Source organism: Echiichthys vipera, assembly GCF_963691815.1.
Source record: "Echiichthys vipera genome assembly, chromosome: 5".
Lineage (NCBI taxonomy): Eukaryota > Metazoa > Chordata > Actinopteri > Perciformes > Trachinidae > Echiichthys > Echiichthys vipera.
Window position 1 is genome coordinate 26689695 of NC_139830.1, and position 18106 is coordinate 26707800.

The following is an 18106-nucleotide window of genomic DNA, read 5'->3' on the forward strand; positions in this document are numbered from 1 at the left end:
TAACTAAAGGGGACCTTTTTTAATCTTTCAGATGTATTTTGTGTCTAGTTTACATGTGTTTACATGCTCTAATGTTCAAAAAACCCTTAATTTTTGCTATACTGCTCATGGCTGCTGCACCGGCCACCCCAAACCACACCCCCACCCCACCCCACCCCCTGATACACCCAGTGTGCTCTGGTTGGTCAGGCACACTTTGAAAATCTGTGAAGGCTTGATATGTGACTGCAGAGAAGGTAGAAAAAACCTCCCAAACGAAGGCTTACATACAGAAGTCTGTATCCTGATTCATTAGGGGGTTAGACTGGTTAAACATAAACACATTTACCTCATTATTTGAAACTTTGGTCATGTTTAGCATGAACATTGACATCACGACAAGATATATATGACAGAAACTAAGGAGCATAATAGGACCCCTTTAAGAAAGTTTTTCAACAACTTCTGAAAAAAGTGTGTTTTTCTGTAATGTGCTGTGATTAAAGATTTATAAAGGTGTGAATTTAGAGAAAGCCTCATTTGTCAGTGTGTGCTTGTAGCTAAATGTTTTATTTTGAAATCTTTGACAGTTAGGGTATAAAAGGTTGATTATAAGGAAGCACTTTTCTTTCGTCTGTATCTGACCTTGAAGCTTTGGATTCTGCCAGGTCAGCGCTACTAAAAGTCACTGGGACTCTGTTTGTGTGTAAACTCTTACTAGCCAATGGGAGCTGAGGACTCTGGTATCACATACCCTCATGTCTGTGTCCCTTCTTCTCACACAACAACCTATAAATACAAGCTCCCATCATTCCACTTGTCTTCCTTTTTGCATTTGAGGAGCAAAGCTGGCAGAATGGTTTCTCAGGGGATTCAGATGGTTGGTATAGCGATGTCTTTGATTGGCTGGTTCATGGTCATTGTGGTGTGCGCCTTGCCCATGTGGAAGGTCACTGCGTTCGTCGGAGCTAACATCATCACGGCGCAGACCATCTGGCAGGGCATGTGGATGAACTGTGTGGTGCAGAGTACAGGCCAGATGCAGTGCAAGGTGTATGACTCCATGCTGGCTCTGCCCCAGGACCTGCAGGCCGCTCGTGCCATGATCATCATCTCTATCTTGACTGGAATCTTTGGAGTGATTTTGTCAATCGCTGGTGGCAAATGCACCAACTGCATCGAGGAGGAGAGATCCAAGTCGAAGGCTTGCATCCTGGCTGGCATTTTGTTCCTCGTCTCAGGGTTGCTCTGTCTCATTCCAGTCTCCTGGTCTGCTAACACCATCGTCCGCAACTTCTACAACCCTATGATGATCGCAGCCCAGAGGTACGAGTTAGGAGCGGCGCTGTATATCGGCTGGGCAGCTGCTGCACTGCTGCTGATGGGAGGGGGGCTACTGTGTTGGAACTGCCCACCCAAACATGAACACCCCCACTACGTACCCAAATTCATACCTGTGAAGTCAGTCTCCACATCAAGAGAATATGTATAAGATGGTCAGCACTTCCTACATGGACTCTTGGTCACAGTAATGAGAGAAATTATCATTTGCTATAAAACTTAAGCATATATATATATTCACTGGCTATGTAAATATGGCATGAAATCACAGCTTGCCACGAGCTGAATCCTGAGTTCCGTTTGCGTTTAGTATGTGTTAAAGTGACCTTTCTCACATTGGGCATTTTGTCTTGTAGAGTCAGGGTTACTAACAGCATAAACAATGACTGCATCCCACTTGGATTTTGCATGTTGGCTCACTGGCCCACCTAAATGTTACCATTGTGCTTTTTTCTGCTATGATGAGTCAACATGTTTGCGGTGAAAGAAGTCTGTCTACTTAACACCAAAACAGGAACTTGGCTCATGTTTATGTCTGTCTAAAATTTCTAAACGGAAGAGCCTTTTAAAAAAAATAATCCATGTTGTTTTGGATCTGGTTGATGAGTAAGTAGATTTGAACCATGATTGTTATAAATCTTTGTAAATATTTAATGAGATGATTGTAAGGATTTAACAGTGTAATTATCTTTTTTGGCATTCAGATGGTAACAACTCTACAAATAAAGGCAAAACAGCTCCTGTCTTTCATGTATAACTTCTACTTAAACACGTTTTGCATTGACTACATCTGTCCTGTTAACAAAAAATGTGTGTCAGTTGCAAGTAAACTCTGTAGCTTTAGAAAAATGTATGCATTTGTATCTGTTGTCCTTTTTCACACATCCTGCAAATTTCATATTTATATTTCTGTGTCATATTCTGTAAATAAACTATGTACTCACTGGATGATAACTGTTTATTTATTCTAAGAATCTTGAAGTATACAGTAGTATTATGAAGAGGGGATGATTTTGAGGCAATGCAGTGGACTTGAATTAACCAAGATCACAGCTGTGATGTAGTTTCTATTGGTTTCTACTCCTCACACAATACATTTTTAAGTTGTTTTGGGTCTCACCCTGGTGTACTGACCAGCCTACACCATCAGCACAAACTTCAACAACCTAGGATCTTCATGGCTTGAGCTCTTCCTCTGGTGATGAAAATGTACCTTAAGTTTCCAAGCATATGTAATGTCAAGCCTAGAAGTAAACATGTTCATTTTAAACGTTGAGGGTTTTCTACTAAAACAGGTTCATAACTTAAATCATTCATAGATGAGTTGGTTCACACTAAAGTAAAAAATTGCCAATATTTCTGTGTTTTTGAATCTTTTAAATGGACCCACAATCCTCTGGTTTCATCAATGGATCACATTGTGGAAATGGTTGTTTATGCAGTATCATGTTAAGGTGTGTGAAAGATGGAGCGTCAACAGTTGGTATTACCAGTAGGAGTTTGTTTGTTTTTAAATGCAAAGTGACAGCGTCAGCGGATATGACGGGCTCCTGTATCTCATCATTCCATCAAGGTGAGATCAATGCTGGAACAGATCTCCTCAGCTCGCGGCTGAGTTTCTGTCCTAACCCTAACCCTTGGTCTGCTTGCTGTTCAAGCCTTTCATCATCTGGCAGACTGATGTACAACATAAATTCAACATCAGTTATACTAGCTACAGGATGAGTCAATCAAAGAACAATCAATCAATCTTTATTTATACTCGTAGGACACTGAGGTTTCCCTCAAGTTTAAAAGTAACAGAATTAAACATGCAGCAAATAGCACCAAATCTAAACATGTAAACATCTAACCTTAAGAGAAGCAATATGTCATCGTATTTGACCAAACATTAAGTGACAAAAACATCCATTTTGTTAAAACATTTCCTTTCACCAAAAATGGCATCAATGTGGTAGAAAACACAACAGTATGAATGTCTCTATGCAATTTATCTGGAAGGAACAATAGTGAATTGCATTCTCTTTAGACTTTTAAATTAAAATAAAATATGACCTTAATAGTAAAAAGACCATTTCATCAGCTTTTTTCTTATCAGTTGTATGTGAGATTTCAACTTTGTCTTATGATGCCCTACAGCTACTCTGATTTTAAATGAATACAGCAAAGATCCCGTTGGGAAAACCACAACGAGACGTGATTTAATCATTTGTTATCTTTCACAGTCTGAGCTGGTTTCAGGCCCTTTGAAGTCCTTAGGTGGCTTTAACTCCAGCCAATAACCCCATCCTTACTGCAGGAAAATCCGCATATGAAAGTGTGTTTTACAAGAACAAAACCAAGGCATTGTTTTAAAAAAGGGGTGCCACTCCTTTAGCTCTAGGAACAGGAATCTCGTTTGGCCAGAAGAACTCACCTGATGCCGAGACAGCCCTCCTCCAGTACATTCTCTGACAAACAAGAGGTGAGAGAGCTGTGTCACTCTGAAAGAGGAGCAGACCTGTATACTGAAACGCTCTCATTCTCTCCTGCCGGACACAAAACCTCTTCACCATGGGGAGGATTGGAAAGGAAGTGGCAGGTCAGATCATAAGCTTTATAGGTCTAGTTGGGGTGTCAGTGACCTGTGGGATCCCTCTGTGGAGAGTGACGTCGTACATTGGAGCCAACATCGTGACAGGACAGATCGTGTGGGATGGCCTGTGGATGAACTGTGTAATGCAGAGCACCGGGCAAATGCAGTGCAAGCTGAATGAGTCTGTTATGAAGCTGTCCAGGGATCTGCAAGCCGCTCGAGCCCTGGTCATCATCTCCCTCGTTTTCGGCTTCATCGGCTTCTTGATCACCTTCATTGGAGCCAAGTGCACCAGTTGTCTGAAGAAAGCTTCATCAAACGCCAACGTGGTGATCATAGGTGGCTGTCTCATCATTGTTGCCGCCGTCCTGGTCCTGATCCCCGTCTGCTGGTCTGCAGCCATCACCATCACAGACTTCCAGAACCCCTTGACCATTGAAACACAGAAGAGGGAAATCGGAGCCGCCATCTACATCGGCTGGGCCTCTGCTGCGATTCTTCTGATTGGTGGGATCATCTTAACCACATCCTGCCCTCCTCAAAAACCCATGTATGGATACCCAGGCTACCCACCAGCACCTGTGTACCCTTATGCAGCCCCAGCAGCGTATGGCCCTGTGTATGCTCCCCCATCCAGCAGACCATACACAGGCACTGGGTCATACGTACCTGTCAAACCGTATGCAGCACCAACCGCATACTCTGCGAGACAATACCTCTAAAAACTGAACTGAAAGGACAGAAAGAGACTAAAGATTTCTGCCAGGATGGCTTTAGGAACTTATTATGTCATTAGAAAGTTAAATTGCACCAAAATAACCATTTTTTTTCTAAAACATGGTATGTATTCCAATATATTGTTGGGATTTAAAATGAATTCACTGTGACCACTGTGATTATTATCTGTCTTAAAAAAGAATGTTCCTTTTCGTATTTGGATTGATTTTGTGCTCCTAGTAGAAATCTTCCTAGTTTATAAAGTCTTGATATAAGATGAATATTGTGTCAACATGGTTTTGTGCATTGAAAGTTGCAATGCTTTTCATAAGAAAATCACTGTCGATATATTTATTTCCCTGTCATACAGAGCCGATTGTGTAAATAGTGATGATTTGTGATGTTTGTTTTCTCTAAATGCCACTTTATTTTTGAGATTCAAAATATGTTCAATAAAATGTTTGTACTATATTAACTTATCTGTTTGTGGAGTCATTATTACAACATATTACTATTTTATGCAATGTTATGAAATATTATTTCTGACATTTTACAAGGCCACAGCCCTTCTGTGTGTATGCGCAAGAAAAATAAAATTTAAAAAGTCAGTATAATTATTTGTCTATGAATCTATTAGAATTACAACCGTTATAAAAACCCAATATTTTATTTGATATTAATCACCTTGTCATTTCATTGTAAACTGTGAGGAGCTAATACAACCTCAAACACAAAGAAACGTAATACCCTATAAAAAAAAAAAGGCAATATGTAACAAAAGAGGTTTGGTTGTGATCCAATCAACTGCAACATTGATCAACGTAACTGCAGTCATTCTGATTGGAAAACAAAACTCAATCAATTCCTAGAATAGTATGTAATAATATATGACGATGATTAAACAAAAATAATGAGTGAAACCATAAATGGAGACTCCTTCCGCTTACATCTGTCATCCTGTGATACTTCTGCCCATGTTGGTGCTTTTTTCAAACCCGAAACAAGTGACTGGACCTGCTCTTCCGCTAACGTGCCCAATCAAAGGTTGGTCACTGGAAGACCATTGTTTCCATTGGGTATACAGTGCCTCATTACAATCCTCATTTACATAGTCGTTAAACTGATGTTCATCTCATCGAAACTACTCCCTGTCCACATACCAGATACTACGAAGAATCTGGTTGGGCAGGGAAGTCATTCAGTGCACTGGTTTCAGGTCAGAGGGAAGTACATTCTGACTCCTCCTTCAAGACAGACATTCTTATAACCAAAAGGAGTGTGCCGGAGTCTTTATTCAACTTTACAACACAAGCTGAACAACAGCTGCTCCTGAAAACTTCGACTCTTCTGCTTCTGTTCAAGTGACTCAACCAAGACCTCATCATGGTGTCAATGGGACGACAGATGCTGGGCTTTGCCCTCGGCATCATTGGCTTCCTGGGGACCATCATTGTGTGCGCTCTGCCCATGTGGAAGGTCACAGCCTTCATTGGAGCCAACATTGTGACGGCGCAGGTCATCTGGGAAGGCCTGTGGATGAACTGTGTGACGCAGAGTACAGGTCAGATGCAGTGCAAGATCTATGATTCCCTGCTGGCTCTACCCCAGGATCTTCAGGCTGCCAGAGCTCTTGTGGTCATCGCCATCATCGTTGCTGCCTTTGGGGTCATCTTGGGCATCGTAGGAGGCAAATGCACCAACTTTGTGGAGGATGCCAATGCTAAAGCCAAGGTGGCCATTGCTGCTGGAATCGTCTTCATTTGTGCCGGTGTTCTCATCCTCGTCCCTGTCTGCTGGTCCGCCAACACCATTATCAGGGATTTCTACAACCCCATCATGACCAATGCCCAGAGGAGAGAGCTGGGGGCTGCACTCTACATCGGCTGGGGCACAGCCGGGCTTCTCATCCTGGGTGGTGCCCTCCTCTGCAGCTCCTGCCCAGCCAAAGACAGCCCAGAGTACCCAGTCAAGTACTCCGGTGCCAGGTCCACAGCTACCAGCCGGGCCTATGTCTGAGAGGTCCATTTTCCTGAGAAAGACTTTATTATTATTTTACTATTGTTGAGTAACCCTCCTCCATTGTGAGTTTCTGAGAGCACCACAAGTTCTGTCTTTTTAAAGTGACACAGTGAGAACTGATTCTTTGAGGAATTCAGATTTCTTTGGTGGAGGCAAGAGAGTGTTTCTTGAGGAGCGAGAAACATTACAGAAGATGTGGTGTGAAACTATTATACTGGCAAGAAATAGCATGCCCACTGGACTGAATGAGAGCTATTCTATACAAAGCTTGCATCAAACCTATGTTTTTCCTGAATGTAAATCTAAGCTGTGCTAGAAGGAGGTTAATGGTAAACAAGAGCTAGAAGATAGAAGGAAACGTGTACAGTACCCTTGCTATTCTGTGTATTTACTGTAAAATGCAATATCAAAGTTCTGTTTTTGTTTACTGACACCACTGATTTATAATAAAACATTTACCTTAAAATTAATTTGTGCGCCTATTTCTAAAGTTCTTGTTTTTTTTTTTTGCTGTTTACATTTAAAATTTTGCTTTTAGATTCAGTCCAGAGCAATGCATGTATTTGTAGAACAAAATAGGTCAGCGAACTTTTTTAGTGAAAATAAAAATGCAGGACATTCTGCTTTTGTAAACTCAAATCAGGCCAGTCAGCAGTGATTGATTGTAAGCATTACATTTTTAAATTTTGGTCATGCCATACTGATACAGTAGCAACTGTTACAGCTTGATTGCATCAGAAGGGTTGTTCAATGAAGGGATGACCCGCCTTCTCATGAGGTGCATGTGTCTGTAACAAACACTGTTTATGCAGGAAGTGGTCAAGGTTTAGAATTCAAAGAGGTCACAAACTAGAACGTTTAATGAAGCAGTAGAGAGTTTAACAACAAGGTGAATTCAAAAGCATTCCCCAGTATGCAGTATTGCAGACGTTAAACTAGTTCAACCCGTTCTACAGTGTGGAGTGCCAGTAAAACTTTTGCATAGAATTGGCTGCACTGTATCGGCTTCAACACCTGTTAAGAGCCTTACACATACAACACCATTATTCATACATCAAATTCAACGACAGCTATGAGGTTCGAGGGCTGACTTTTAGTTTTAAAGGATAAGGCTGTGTATGCATTTCTTTTATTGCCAACAAACCCCATGAAAAGACCTAAACCAACAACCGCTTTCAGTACTTTCTCACTTCCCTACTCAGTCTCTGACACTGAGGCCAAGCACATTAGTTTCTACTGATGACATAAATCTTCAAATATGAGGTCACAAATGTACATTCTACTCTGATTCTGATTACAAGAAAGGCTAAATGAGTTACTATCCATGTGCTGTGGTTTTTAGCAAATGTCATTAAAACATTAATAAATTCTGCATTTATTGGAGACTCTTTTCAGTGGTGATTTAATACCCATTAGGTGCTGTAGAGCAGGGGTCTTCAATGTTGTAGGGTGACCATAAGCCTATACACATACAATTCTAGTCAACTTAAATAATTACTGACATTCATGTATTTATACGTTATGTTTAAATGTTAGACAGACATGTGGAAGGCACAGTGAATCCATAACTGTATCTGTGGATGGTTACCTTATCTATGGGCAAGTAAGCCTTTCATAAGTGGGGTTTCCCCCACAAATAGGCCACATTATCTCGCTAATAATATGTTTGAGTCACTTTAATGTATAGTTTTAGTTATATTTAAATTATAAATATATTTTTTTATTATTAAAACGATCTAACTCCTCTATCCCTTCAGCAAATGCCCTAAATTGACATGCTTTTATGTTTAAATTATAAAGCCCTCTAGTGTGTGTGTTAATTATGAGGAAGTCAAGTGACTTTAACGAGGAAGGCTGCTGTCAATTTCTTGTCAACGTTGGTTTCTTTTATCCGTGACCATGGAATGAAGATTCTCTAGCAACAAAGTAGTTATTTAAACCAAAACCATGATTTCCCCCCAAATCTAACTGAGTCATGTTTGTGTCTAAACAAACCAAACCCTGACATTATAAAATTGATTCATTATTCAAAAGTGATCTGTAACGGCTTTGGAAATGTTTTCATCTCGTTGATTAGAGCATCAGACCAGAAAAACACGGAACGTGTTGTTCAAAAGGCATTTACAAATAATGTATTTTGTCAGCTAATTATGAGGGTTTGTGTAACTATATCATCCAGGACATTACCTCTATTATGTTCCATCTCCTTAAAAATGTGATGTCAGCCCAGCATGACAAGGTGTTTCACTGGTGTGAACACACCCTGTTGTGTTGCTACATTTAACCTGGTTTCACATTCCTAAGTTTCACTCTGCTATTAGACAGAGCATCTACCCAAACCTGTTGATCAAACTCAATGATGTCAGAACACAAATGCATCACTAACTAAGCGTTGTTTGAAGAAATGGGTATCGGTCAGTGGGAAGTGAGAAAGTATTTTTCTAATGACTACCTGAACATGTACTTTATTTTCACCTTTTTAAAAGCCTTTATGCTTATTAGTAGTTGTGAGCATCTAAAAGGGAAATACATGACATTTTAGAAGTGTACAATACCCACTCACATACAGCTACAGAAATCAGCTCATGGTTTGAACATGTTGAAATTATTTAATAAAAAATCTACAGTTACCACATCCTGCCATATTTTATGGGTTTGCCTGGTTTTAAGAGAAACATCATCAAGTAAAAACATTTGTTCTCTGCTGACTGTTGTTGTGACCACAGTGTTAGGGGTAGGTTTAAAGAAATTGATTGTCATTTAAATGATCTGAAAATCAATTCATAAAAAAGAAAATCAATATTGTGTATCATATGCTATCACTGAAACTGGAAAACCTAAAGAATCCAAAAGGTACCAACCATGTCATGCTAGCTTGCCAGGGAGCGGGCTAAATGATGCTCCAAAATGACATCTTTGCGAGGGAAATTGGCATGACATTTTTCAAAGGGATCCACAAACCTCTGACTTCAAGATATCTGAATGTAAATGTCACTCAATACTGTGTTCACTGCTGTAGTGTGGTCACGTAAAAACAAAGTACATTAATGTAACTACTGGATGGGTCATTTCTTAATGTAAACATATAATATTTTTAACAACGCACCAAGTTAGAAGGTTCATTGTTCAATTCTTTAGTTCTCTGAAAATCCAAAGAACAACGATTTGTAAGTGAAATATCAATAAACTAATCGATATCGATATTGCGATATGTATCTTTTCACCCTAGTCTGTATTAGCAGCTTCAATGTTTTTGGGCATTTGTCTGTTGACAAATTCCAAAACACGTTTACGTAGATGATTAATATGTGTTTCAGATTTTGCTTTCAACTTAGCTTAATGTAATTGTTAATAAACACTTGGATTATTTTAGTTTTAGATTTAGATTTTCTTAGATGTATAAACATCACATGCCCTATTTCCATACTGTTGTAGTGTTTTAGAAGTGTTTCCTCTCAATGTATGCACACTGGTTCGTTCACAAATAGAAGTGATTTATTTCATGTCCATGGGTGTGTGCACACAGAGACATGCATGTGGAGACAAATCACTGTTTGCACAGTGTGGCCCTTCTGTCAACACTGCTGTATGTGCCGTCTCTCAAACTCTCCCTGCGCTCTGCTCTGCGTTCAACCTGCCTACATTTTTAAGTTGGTGCATTTTCTGTCACATACATCCCTTTCCTTGTTGAGAGTACAAACAAAACCCTGCGTAACATGACCCTCGTCTCCATCCCTAACCTTTATTGTCCCTACACACAAAGAATCCTGCATGGCTGGTATTTTTTGGCAGGGCTCCGTTGCGTTCTTAACAGGCTCTCACGCCTCCCATTATTCATTCTCATTCTGCTTCAGATGAACATAAACACTTGATCAGCTGCTAATATTCTCTCAGAGACACTCAGAGAGAGAAGACGATGGCTTCCATGGGGATGCAGATGGCGGGATGCGTCATGGCCCTTTTGGGGTGGATTGGGGTGATCATTGTGTGCGGCACACCCATGTGGCGGGTCTCTGCCTTCATTGGCAACAACATAGTGACATCCCAGGTCATGTGGGAGGGCATTTGGATGAGCTGCGTGGTCCAGAGTACAGGTCAGATGCAGTGTAAGGTGTATGACTCCATGCTGGCTCTGAGTACTGACCTGCAGGGGGCCAGGGCTCTAATGGTGGTTTCCATCGTCTTGGGCATCGCTGGACTCCTCATAGCCTTCGCTGGCGGAAAGTGCACCAACTTCATTCCAGAGGAGAGGGCCAAGGCAAGAGCTTCAGTGGCAGCAGGTGTGTTGCTCATCCTCAGTGGAATCCTCTGCATTGTCCCTGTTTCATGGACGGCCAGCATTATCATAAGAGACTTCTACAACCCTGTGCTAGTAGACGCCCAGAGAAGAGAGCTGGGGGCCGCTCTTTACATCGGCTGGGGGGCCGGGGCACTGCTGGTCTTGGGAGGAGCGCTTCTGTGTGCCAACTGTCCCCACAGAGAGGATGAGACCCCATCTGTGAAGTACCTACTCAACAAGCCTGGAGGATACAGCAAAGATGATTCAGTCGGATCTTTTACACCGAACAAAACTTATATTTGAGATTTCTAAAGGGACAAAGAGAAGTCTGGTTGATGTTTTTGTCTTCAAGAAGTAAAGGACACTTGAAAAGGGGCATACACACAGACAACCCACAATGAAGGAAATATGCACTTTGTCCATGTAAGAGAATAGTACTTTAGGTGTTTGAAGATGCTCTCTGTCCGAGATTGTTTTGAATACTGATGTTACTCTTGGTACTTAACATTAATATAGGGGTAATAATTATAGAAATTCTGTTTTATACGTTTGGGAAAGTGTTAAGTTTTAGTTGGGAAAATTAATTAGCAACTGCACTGTGCACCTTTTTGTCCTTTGATATTTATGATTCTATTTCTATTCTGTATTTATTTCACAATAAATGACCTTTGTTGTAAGGGTTGTTTCTCTCTTGCTTCCTGTCTATAATTTTAAAAAAATGCACCTGTGGTGATTGAAACCAAACGCAGCAAACCTGTATGTCAGGTACTTACCAAAGATCACTATCCAGGGAACAAACGTGGTGACTCAGGGACTTGTAAACCTGTGGGCTGATCAGTTCAGTCAAGCACGACCTGCTTTCTAAAGTTTCACTGATCACCGTCAACGTTTGCTGCAGGGGAGAAAATGGATTCAAGTAATTAAAAGGTTGTTAATCAAAGACACAACAGGTCATTTTAATTCTTCCCCTGAGAATCTCAAATATTTGGTTTTAAAGATGGTTTTGATTTGAAATGTTGATGTTGTTCACTCCCATTCCCACCCACCAAAAGGATGGGAGGGTTGTGTTTTCTGCAGATCAAGTGAAAATACAACAGCGTCAAATTACTCATGGGACAGGAAGTGTCTGAAATTCTCCACTGAGATTTCCTTTACTTTCAGGTTTTTCTCCACAGTGACTTTCTGTATTCTGAGCATAGCAATGGAATGCAAATAGATGAAAAGTATCAATAAGATCTACACTCATTCTTCAGATCACTCACTTTAATATAAGGGAAATATCCAACAAGACCTCTCAGGTGTTAGTGTAATGGTAACGTTTGCAATAGTTCAGTTCATTCTGGCTTTAAATATTTTATTGTGTTAGGGGAATACCTTAACAACTCACTGTCATCACATCACATGTTTATCACATAAAACATACGACACAAAGATTAGACAATGATACGATGAGATAATAATTTTTAAGATTCCTTAAATAAAAAGAAAGATTGATACTTACATTAAATGCACAGATAAAACTGATAAAGCCGTTAGTAAAGGGTGTTTTCCTGTTTGTTAGACATTACTGTCCCTTTACAACATTATATCTTTTTTTACAGTTCTATAAAAGTACAAGTTTCTCCCATTTCATTGGGAATGAATATCCCCAGGGACCTCATCGAGGGACTCCAACTTACCAACATAAATCATAGTCATCATGTATAGAACATAACAATGGTACTACTAATTGTGGTGCGTGTGACTATTTAGAACATAGAAACATACAAATAATAATGCATACATAGATAAAAAGTAAAAAATTGAACAAATTAAATAGATTTTTATAATCTGAAACCTTTTTTTTAAATCTAAAAGCACTGTAAAAGAATATTGGGAAAATTCTCTTGCAAATGAAAGGTGATTCTGACCTGCCTCCATTTTGCCGACACCACATAAACATTCTGATTTTTAAAAAGTTGTTTTGACATTGACTATACAAATACACTTCAGTCGTACGTTCATGTCAGCAACTATCCGTATTCGCAGAATAAATCATTCTTTTTAGATAACAAACATCCCATTTTGGGATGTCCAAAACTCAGATTCCTGACCTCCCGTCATCAACAACATATGACCCGATCCGTGTCACTGTGTTTGTCTTTGTGGCACACTGCAACCTAGTGGCCATTTGTCTCCATTGCTAGAAAATCTCTACATTTTGAACCAATGGCATAAGTTACAGCAGGGCTGCCCAACCCTGCTCCTGGAGGGCCACTGTCCTGCATGTTTTAGGTTTCTCCCTACCCTAACACACCTGAGTCTAAAGATTTTCAAACCTGCGACAAACTTCAGCTGCTTGATAACAAGCAAACCATTAGTTTCAGGTGCGTTAGAGCAGAGAGAAACCTAAAACATGCAGGACAGTGGCCCTCCAGGAACCAGGTTGGGCAGCCCTGAGTTACAGGAACACGGTTTACTGGAAAAACCTCTTTGCTGTTATCACATATAATAACAGTGAATACAGTTCATATGCACAATGACAAAATGTAGCTTGTGTCCAGCTTTTTTTTTTTATCATACCTCATGTATCTTACACAATTCGTAGTTGTAGGTTGAAATAAAAAGCCATACATGAACATTATGTTGACCTGGTGCAGAAGGACACATTAATGTGCATTACTGAAACTTATCACAAAGCAAAATATGGTACTTTCTGAACGGATCTCTATTTTACACCTGCATGCTGAATGTCAGGATAAGATTACATGTGTCCATTCTGAATAAAAGTTATCATGTCTTGTCCCTCCCCCCGCTCTGTGTTTCCCAGGGTGTGAGAGAGTCCCATGGCAGTGGAGGAGCTGGGCATCAGCCTGTCCATGATAGGCGTTGCTGGGACCATCCTGATCTGCGCTCTGCCCATGTGGAAAGTGACTGCATTCATTGGCACCCATCTGGTGGTCATGCAGGTGTTCTGGGAAGGCCTGTGGATGACCTGCGTCAGTGAGTACACAGGTCAGCTGCAGTGTAAGCTCTATGATGCCCTGCTGGACCTTGCACCAGACCTCCAGGCGGCCCGCGGACTCATCTGCATCAGTCTGGTGCTGGGATGTTTAGGATTCCTCATCTTCCTCCTGGGAGCACGCTGCACCAACTGCCTGAGCCACCCAAGGATCAAGGCTCGGGTGGTGCTGAGCTCGGGAGCTATCTTCTGTCTGGCCGCCCTCACCACTGTAGTTGCCGTTTCCTGGACGGCCAACTCCATCATCAATGACTTCCACAACCCACGCGTCCCTGAGGTGCTGAAGAGGGAGCTCGGAGCAGCCATATATATAGGCTTTGTGACATCTGGGCTGCTGTTGTGTGGGGGAGCCATTCTGTGCACAAGCTGCCCGCCACAGAGGGCCAGATTCCCCTCCGGTGGGTACACACTGGCCAGAACACCCACACACAGCAGCTACGCCATCAAGAACTATGTGTGAACTGAGAGCCCAACACACATCATAAACAAGTTACCACTTCTGGATAAATGTATTGGACTGTGTGATATAAGGCTGTGGTTCTCAAACTTTGTACATGACGTACCACTTCAGAAAATATCAGGCTCTATCCAGTCCCACCACTAAGACCAACGTTAAAAACGATAGCATAGGCCGACACTATTCAGCTACATATATGAAGGTTTATTCCTGATCAGAAGATTAATTATTGTTGACTGTTACAGGCTTTAAAAATATTTCAGGAAATGCTGAATTTATTTGAAATTACATTTCACAGATCTTAAAAAATGTATTTTCTTAGTATTATATTCATTTATCCTCAAAGCAATTTCAGTCAAAAACAACTGGACTTGGTAATTTGTCTAGGAAGACGTTTCACCTCTCATCCAAGAGGCTTCATCAGTTCATGTACGCATCTCACCAGGCTGGGACTGGTCCAACTAACTGGTGTGGAGAAACAACATAGTCATTCCGTATGTGGCTGGGAGAAACTCAGGAGGATCTTCGACAAAAACTGCATCCCTGTGTATTTCAAACCCAGTAACACACTCAGACAGAGACTAGTGGATCCCAAGGACAGAACACCACACACCCACTAAAGCAATGGCTGAAAGAGGAGTAAAAGAAGCCATCTATGCAAAAGTAGAGAAACCATCGCTAAACAGAGGAGGAGGTCTGAGACACCACTTATCTCCAAATTACAATGCTGCCCTTTCATCCCTTCCCAGGAGATTCAACAATTTAACCTCAAAGAACAACTGTTCACAAATGGCCTCCTGTGACCCCAACGACTGTCGTTCAGACTCAATAGAGCACTAACAAAGTCGAAACCAACTTCCCACCAACGACTGCCACTCTAACGACGGGCGTTGGCACTTGGAGCACAAAGGGTTCCAGTGACATCATCGGCCTTGTGAGAGGTTAAATACCTGGATCTCCACACCAGACAGTTGGACCAGTCCCAGCCTGGTCAGATGCGTACATGAACTGATGAAGCCTCTTGGATGAGAGGTGAAATATATATATATATATATATATATAGTCATAAGCTCAAGTGTATATTGGATGCTCTTAACTAGTGAAAAAATGACCACAAAGGGATGCTAAATGACCACAAGTATACGCAAAATGAAGAAAAATGACCACAAAGAGACAAACAATGACTATGAGGATGCAAAACGACAATGACGAGATGACTGAAAATAGACACAAAAAAAACACAGAGACAGCAAACGACGTCAGATGTCAATGTGATTAAAAATAGCGTAAAATGATCACAGAGAGAAACAAAATGACGACATAGAAACGTAAAAAATAGAAAATGTAAACAATCACAAAGATGCAAAACAAAAAAAAACTAAAATTGGACATAAATGAACACAGAGAAACAAAATGACTACGAAACGACTAAAGGTAGACTCTAGAATTTGTTGTCTCTATGTAGACAGAGTGGGGGCCTCTTACTGTACATGTCTGTGCCCAGGGGCCCATTGTCTCATAACCTGTCCATGGTCATAATGTGTTATTTACGACTGTTGATATGATGCATCAGAAAGCATTGTGTGTGTTTGTGAGAGCACTATGGATGTCACCATAATGCACTGTAGATGTGGTGTTACCATGATGGGCAGTACGTTCTAATATGTTCATTTTTCTTCAGAGTGAGATACTAGATTCAGCCATTATCAGTACAGTTACTTTAACTCTGTCCACAGTGGTGTCAGTACCTATGCTATTCACAGATGTTGGTCAATCTATGTCATATAATGCAGTTGAATTACTAGATCTCTATAAAGGGGGGAATACTTTATATTTCACAGTATGTCTGAGACAGCTATAACTATCTGACATGTTTTGAAATAAATGCAATCTCTCAAACTGAATCATAGTAATGATTTCTCATAAAAATGTGCCAGCTGAGTCAATATTCTGCAGTGAGAAAAGTATTGCATTCAGATAAGGTCTCATGAGGTGTCAGTGTTGTTCTCCAAACAGGAACTCCACTGCTACTGGGAGAACAACAGAGAATCCCAATATATCTGTCCGAGCGCGTGCTCTTTAAATCAAGTCTCAGAAACATGACACAGTGGCGGAATAATTAGAGCACAGTGGATGCTTTGTTTTTCCCTCTCCGCAGAAGCTGGGAGAGAGGGATTGTTTTGAAACCATGGCAGAGCAAACAGAGGGATTTCCCTCCTCCACCCAGCTGCAGTCACACCGTGCCTTCTTTTCATGAATACCAAAGAACTGGTTTTTCCTATCTGAACAGACATGCAAAACACACACACACCAACACACAAGGTCTCTGCCTCACACATGCACATACACACTTAAAAAAAACACACCCCACCCTGCTCCCAGCTGTTTCTGGTTAGGCAATCGGGCCTACAGTGAAGAGGAGCAGGCAGGCCGGAGTCATGGAGCGGCAGCTGGAGCTCGCTGCCCTTGGTCTGGCTCTCACAGGGTGGCTGTGTGCCATTCTGACACGCTGCCTGGCCCTGTGGAAGGTGAGCGGCACCCTGGACAACACCACGGCTACTCTGCCCGCCTACTGGGATGGGGTGTGGCTGGAATGGGATCACTGGGACTTGGCCCACGATGGCAGCCTGCACTGCTCCTTCTACCAGTCCCTAATGTCTCTTTCTGGAAGTTTTCGGACGTGGAGAGCCCTCATCATGGCAGCCATCGGAGCCGGGGCTTTTGCTGTGGTAATTGGAGCAGCAGGGGCCGTGTGGTTCCCTAAGCGTGGCCAAATCAAAGTGTTTTCTGGTTCTCTCTTTGTTTTGTCTGGGCTCCTGCTGCTGGTTCCCACAGCCTGGACGTGCCATCACACCAGTCAGCCTCTGGAGGGTGCTGTGCTGCTGAGGAGAGACTGGGGACCCGCTCTGTACCTTGGATGGATCTCCTTTGTTTTGATGCTGATCGGAGGGGTGTTTCTCACCACCAGATGCCCCACTGCTGAGAGGCCGGTGCAGCTGCCTGAAGAGAGCTGGCACCAGAATCTAGAGGAGGGGGCTAATCACCCACTTAGCCGGATCAACAGGACTACGTTCACACACAGCCAGTATGAACGCAGATCAGAGCCTATCTAAGAGGACTGTGAAGTAATACTTAACTGTGTGAGTGACTCAACAGCAGAGGAAGAAATCTGTCTGCAGTAATAATGCACTGAAGTAACTTTATTTTTTTAGTACTAATGAATTTGTTTTAATGGTAAGGATGTTGGCAGGACTTTGAATTGGCAACTTGCATTTGTGTTTGTTCCATTTCCATTGAAGCTAACACACTGTATGATGTATAACATTGTTTTCTTTTCTTTTACCCTTTTAAATATCACTGGAAAATGACACTTGTCTGCTCGCGTCACTTGATGCATGATTGATTCGAAACTGATTAAGACATTACAACCCTCTCGTACTTCTAATTCATTGTAATGCCTTAAATTTAAAAAGGGTTCCTATTTACTCAAAACTAAATACTGTACTGCACAGATACACTCCACTAGAGTAATGCCATTTGTTTTGTTTTGTGAAAAAATGTTTATATCCGAGGTGAATTCTTCTGCACAAAAGGGCCCTGTAGAATAAATGACATTGCAAAGTTATTTGACTTGAGTCGTGCATTAGGATGGTTGGAACTCATTATGCCACAGGGCACTTAAGGAGGTTAACAGTCATTTTGAAATGCACAATATTTTCTTTTAACAGAAGAGGACGC

The 18106-nt window shown here is 41.4% G+C and overlaps 5 protein-coding genes across 5 annotated transcripts; all 5 read left to right on the forward strand.

Moving 5' to 3' along the window:
* The first annotated feature begins 820 nt into the window (after positions 1 to 820).
* Positions 821 to 2266, forward strand: LOC310947011 (claudin-4-like). Its single transcript, XM_083913628.1, has one exon. The coding sequence runs from the start codon at positions 836 to 838 to the stop codon at positions 1469 to 1471; it is 636 nt and encodes a 211-aa protein (XP_083769754.1). The 5' UTR covers positions 821 to 835; the 3' UTR covers positions 1472 to 2266.
* A 1518-nt stretch (positions 2267 to 3784) lies between these two features.
* cldnf (claudin f) lies at positions 3785 to 5091 on the forward strand. Its single transcript, XM_083913624.1, has one exon. It carries the CDS (start codon positions 3874 to 3876, stop codon positions 4615 to 4617), a length of 744 nt encoding a protein of 247 aa, XP_083769750.1. The 5' UTR covers positions 3785 to 3873; the 3' UTR covers positions 4618 to 5091.
* A 799-nt stretch (positions 5092 to 5890) lies between these two features.
* LOC310947012 (claudin-4-like) lies at positions 5891 to 7116 on the forward strand. The gene has a single exon (XM_083913629.1). It carries the CDS (start codon positions 5996 to 5998, stop codon positions 6626 to 6628), a length of 633 nt encoding a protein of 210 aa, XP_083769755.1. The 5' UTR covers positions 5891 to 5995; the 3' UTR covers positions 6629 to 7116.
* A 3431-nt stretch (positions 7117 to 10547) lies between these two features.
* LOC310947010 (claudin-4-like) lies at positions 10548 to 14371 on the forward strand (the record flags this gene model as incomplete). Its single annotated transcript, XM_083913627.1, has 2 exons — positions 10548 to 10640; positions 13730 to 14371. The coding sequence occupies 2 exons, from the start codon at positions 10548 to 10550 to the stop codon at positions 14369 to 14371; spliced, it is 735 nt and encodes a 244-aa protein (XP_083769753.1).
* Positions 14372 to 16765: 2394 nt separating this feature from the next.
* On the forward strand, positions 16766 to 17932 carry LOC310946814 (claudin-4-like). Its single transcript, XM_083913371.1, has one exon. It carries the CDS (start codon positions 16807 to 16809, stop codon positions 17479 to 17481), a length of 675 nt encoding a protein of 224 aa, XP_083769497.1. The 5' UTR covers positions 16766 to 16806; the 3' UTR covers positions 17482 to 17932.
* The last annotated feature ends 174 nt before the right edge of the window (positions 17933 to 18106 follow it).

What these genes read in the sequence shown, in the direction of transcription:
- LOC310946814 (XM_083913371.1), top strand. Translation starts at nt 16,807, where the DNA reads ATGGAGCGGCAGCTGGAGCTCGCTGCCCTTGGTCTGGCTCTCACAGGG.
- LOC310947011 (XM_083913628.1), top strand. Translation starts at nt 836, where the DNA reads ATGGTTTCTCAGGGGATTCAGATGGTTGGTATAGCGATGTCTTTGATT.
- LOC310947012 (XM_083913629.1), top strand. Translation starts at nt 5,996, where the DNA reads ATGGTGTCAATGGGACGACAGATGCTGGGCTTTGCCCTCGGCATCATT.
- cldnf (XM_083913624.1), top strand. Translation starts at nt 3,874, where the DNA reads ATGGGGAGGATTGGAAAGGAAGTGGCAGGTCAGATCATAAGCTTTATA.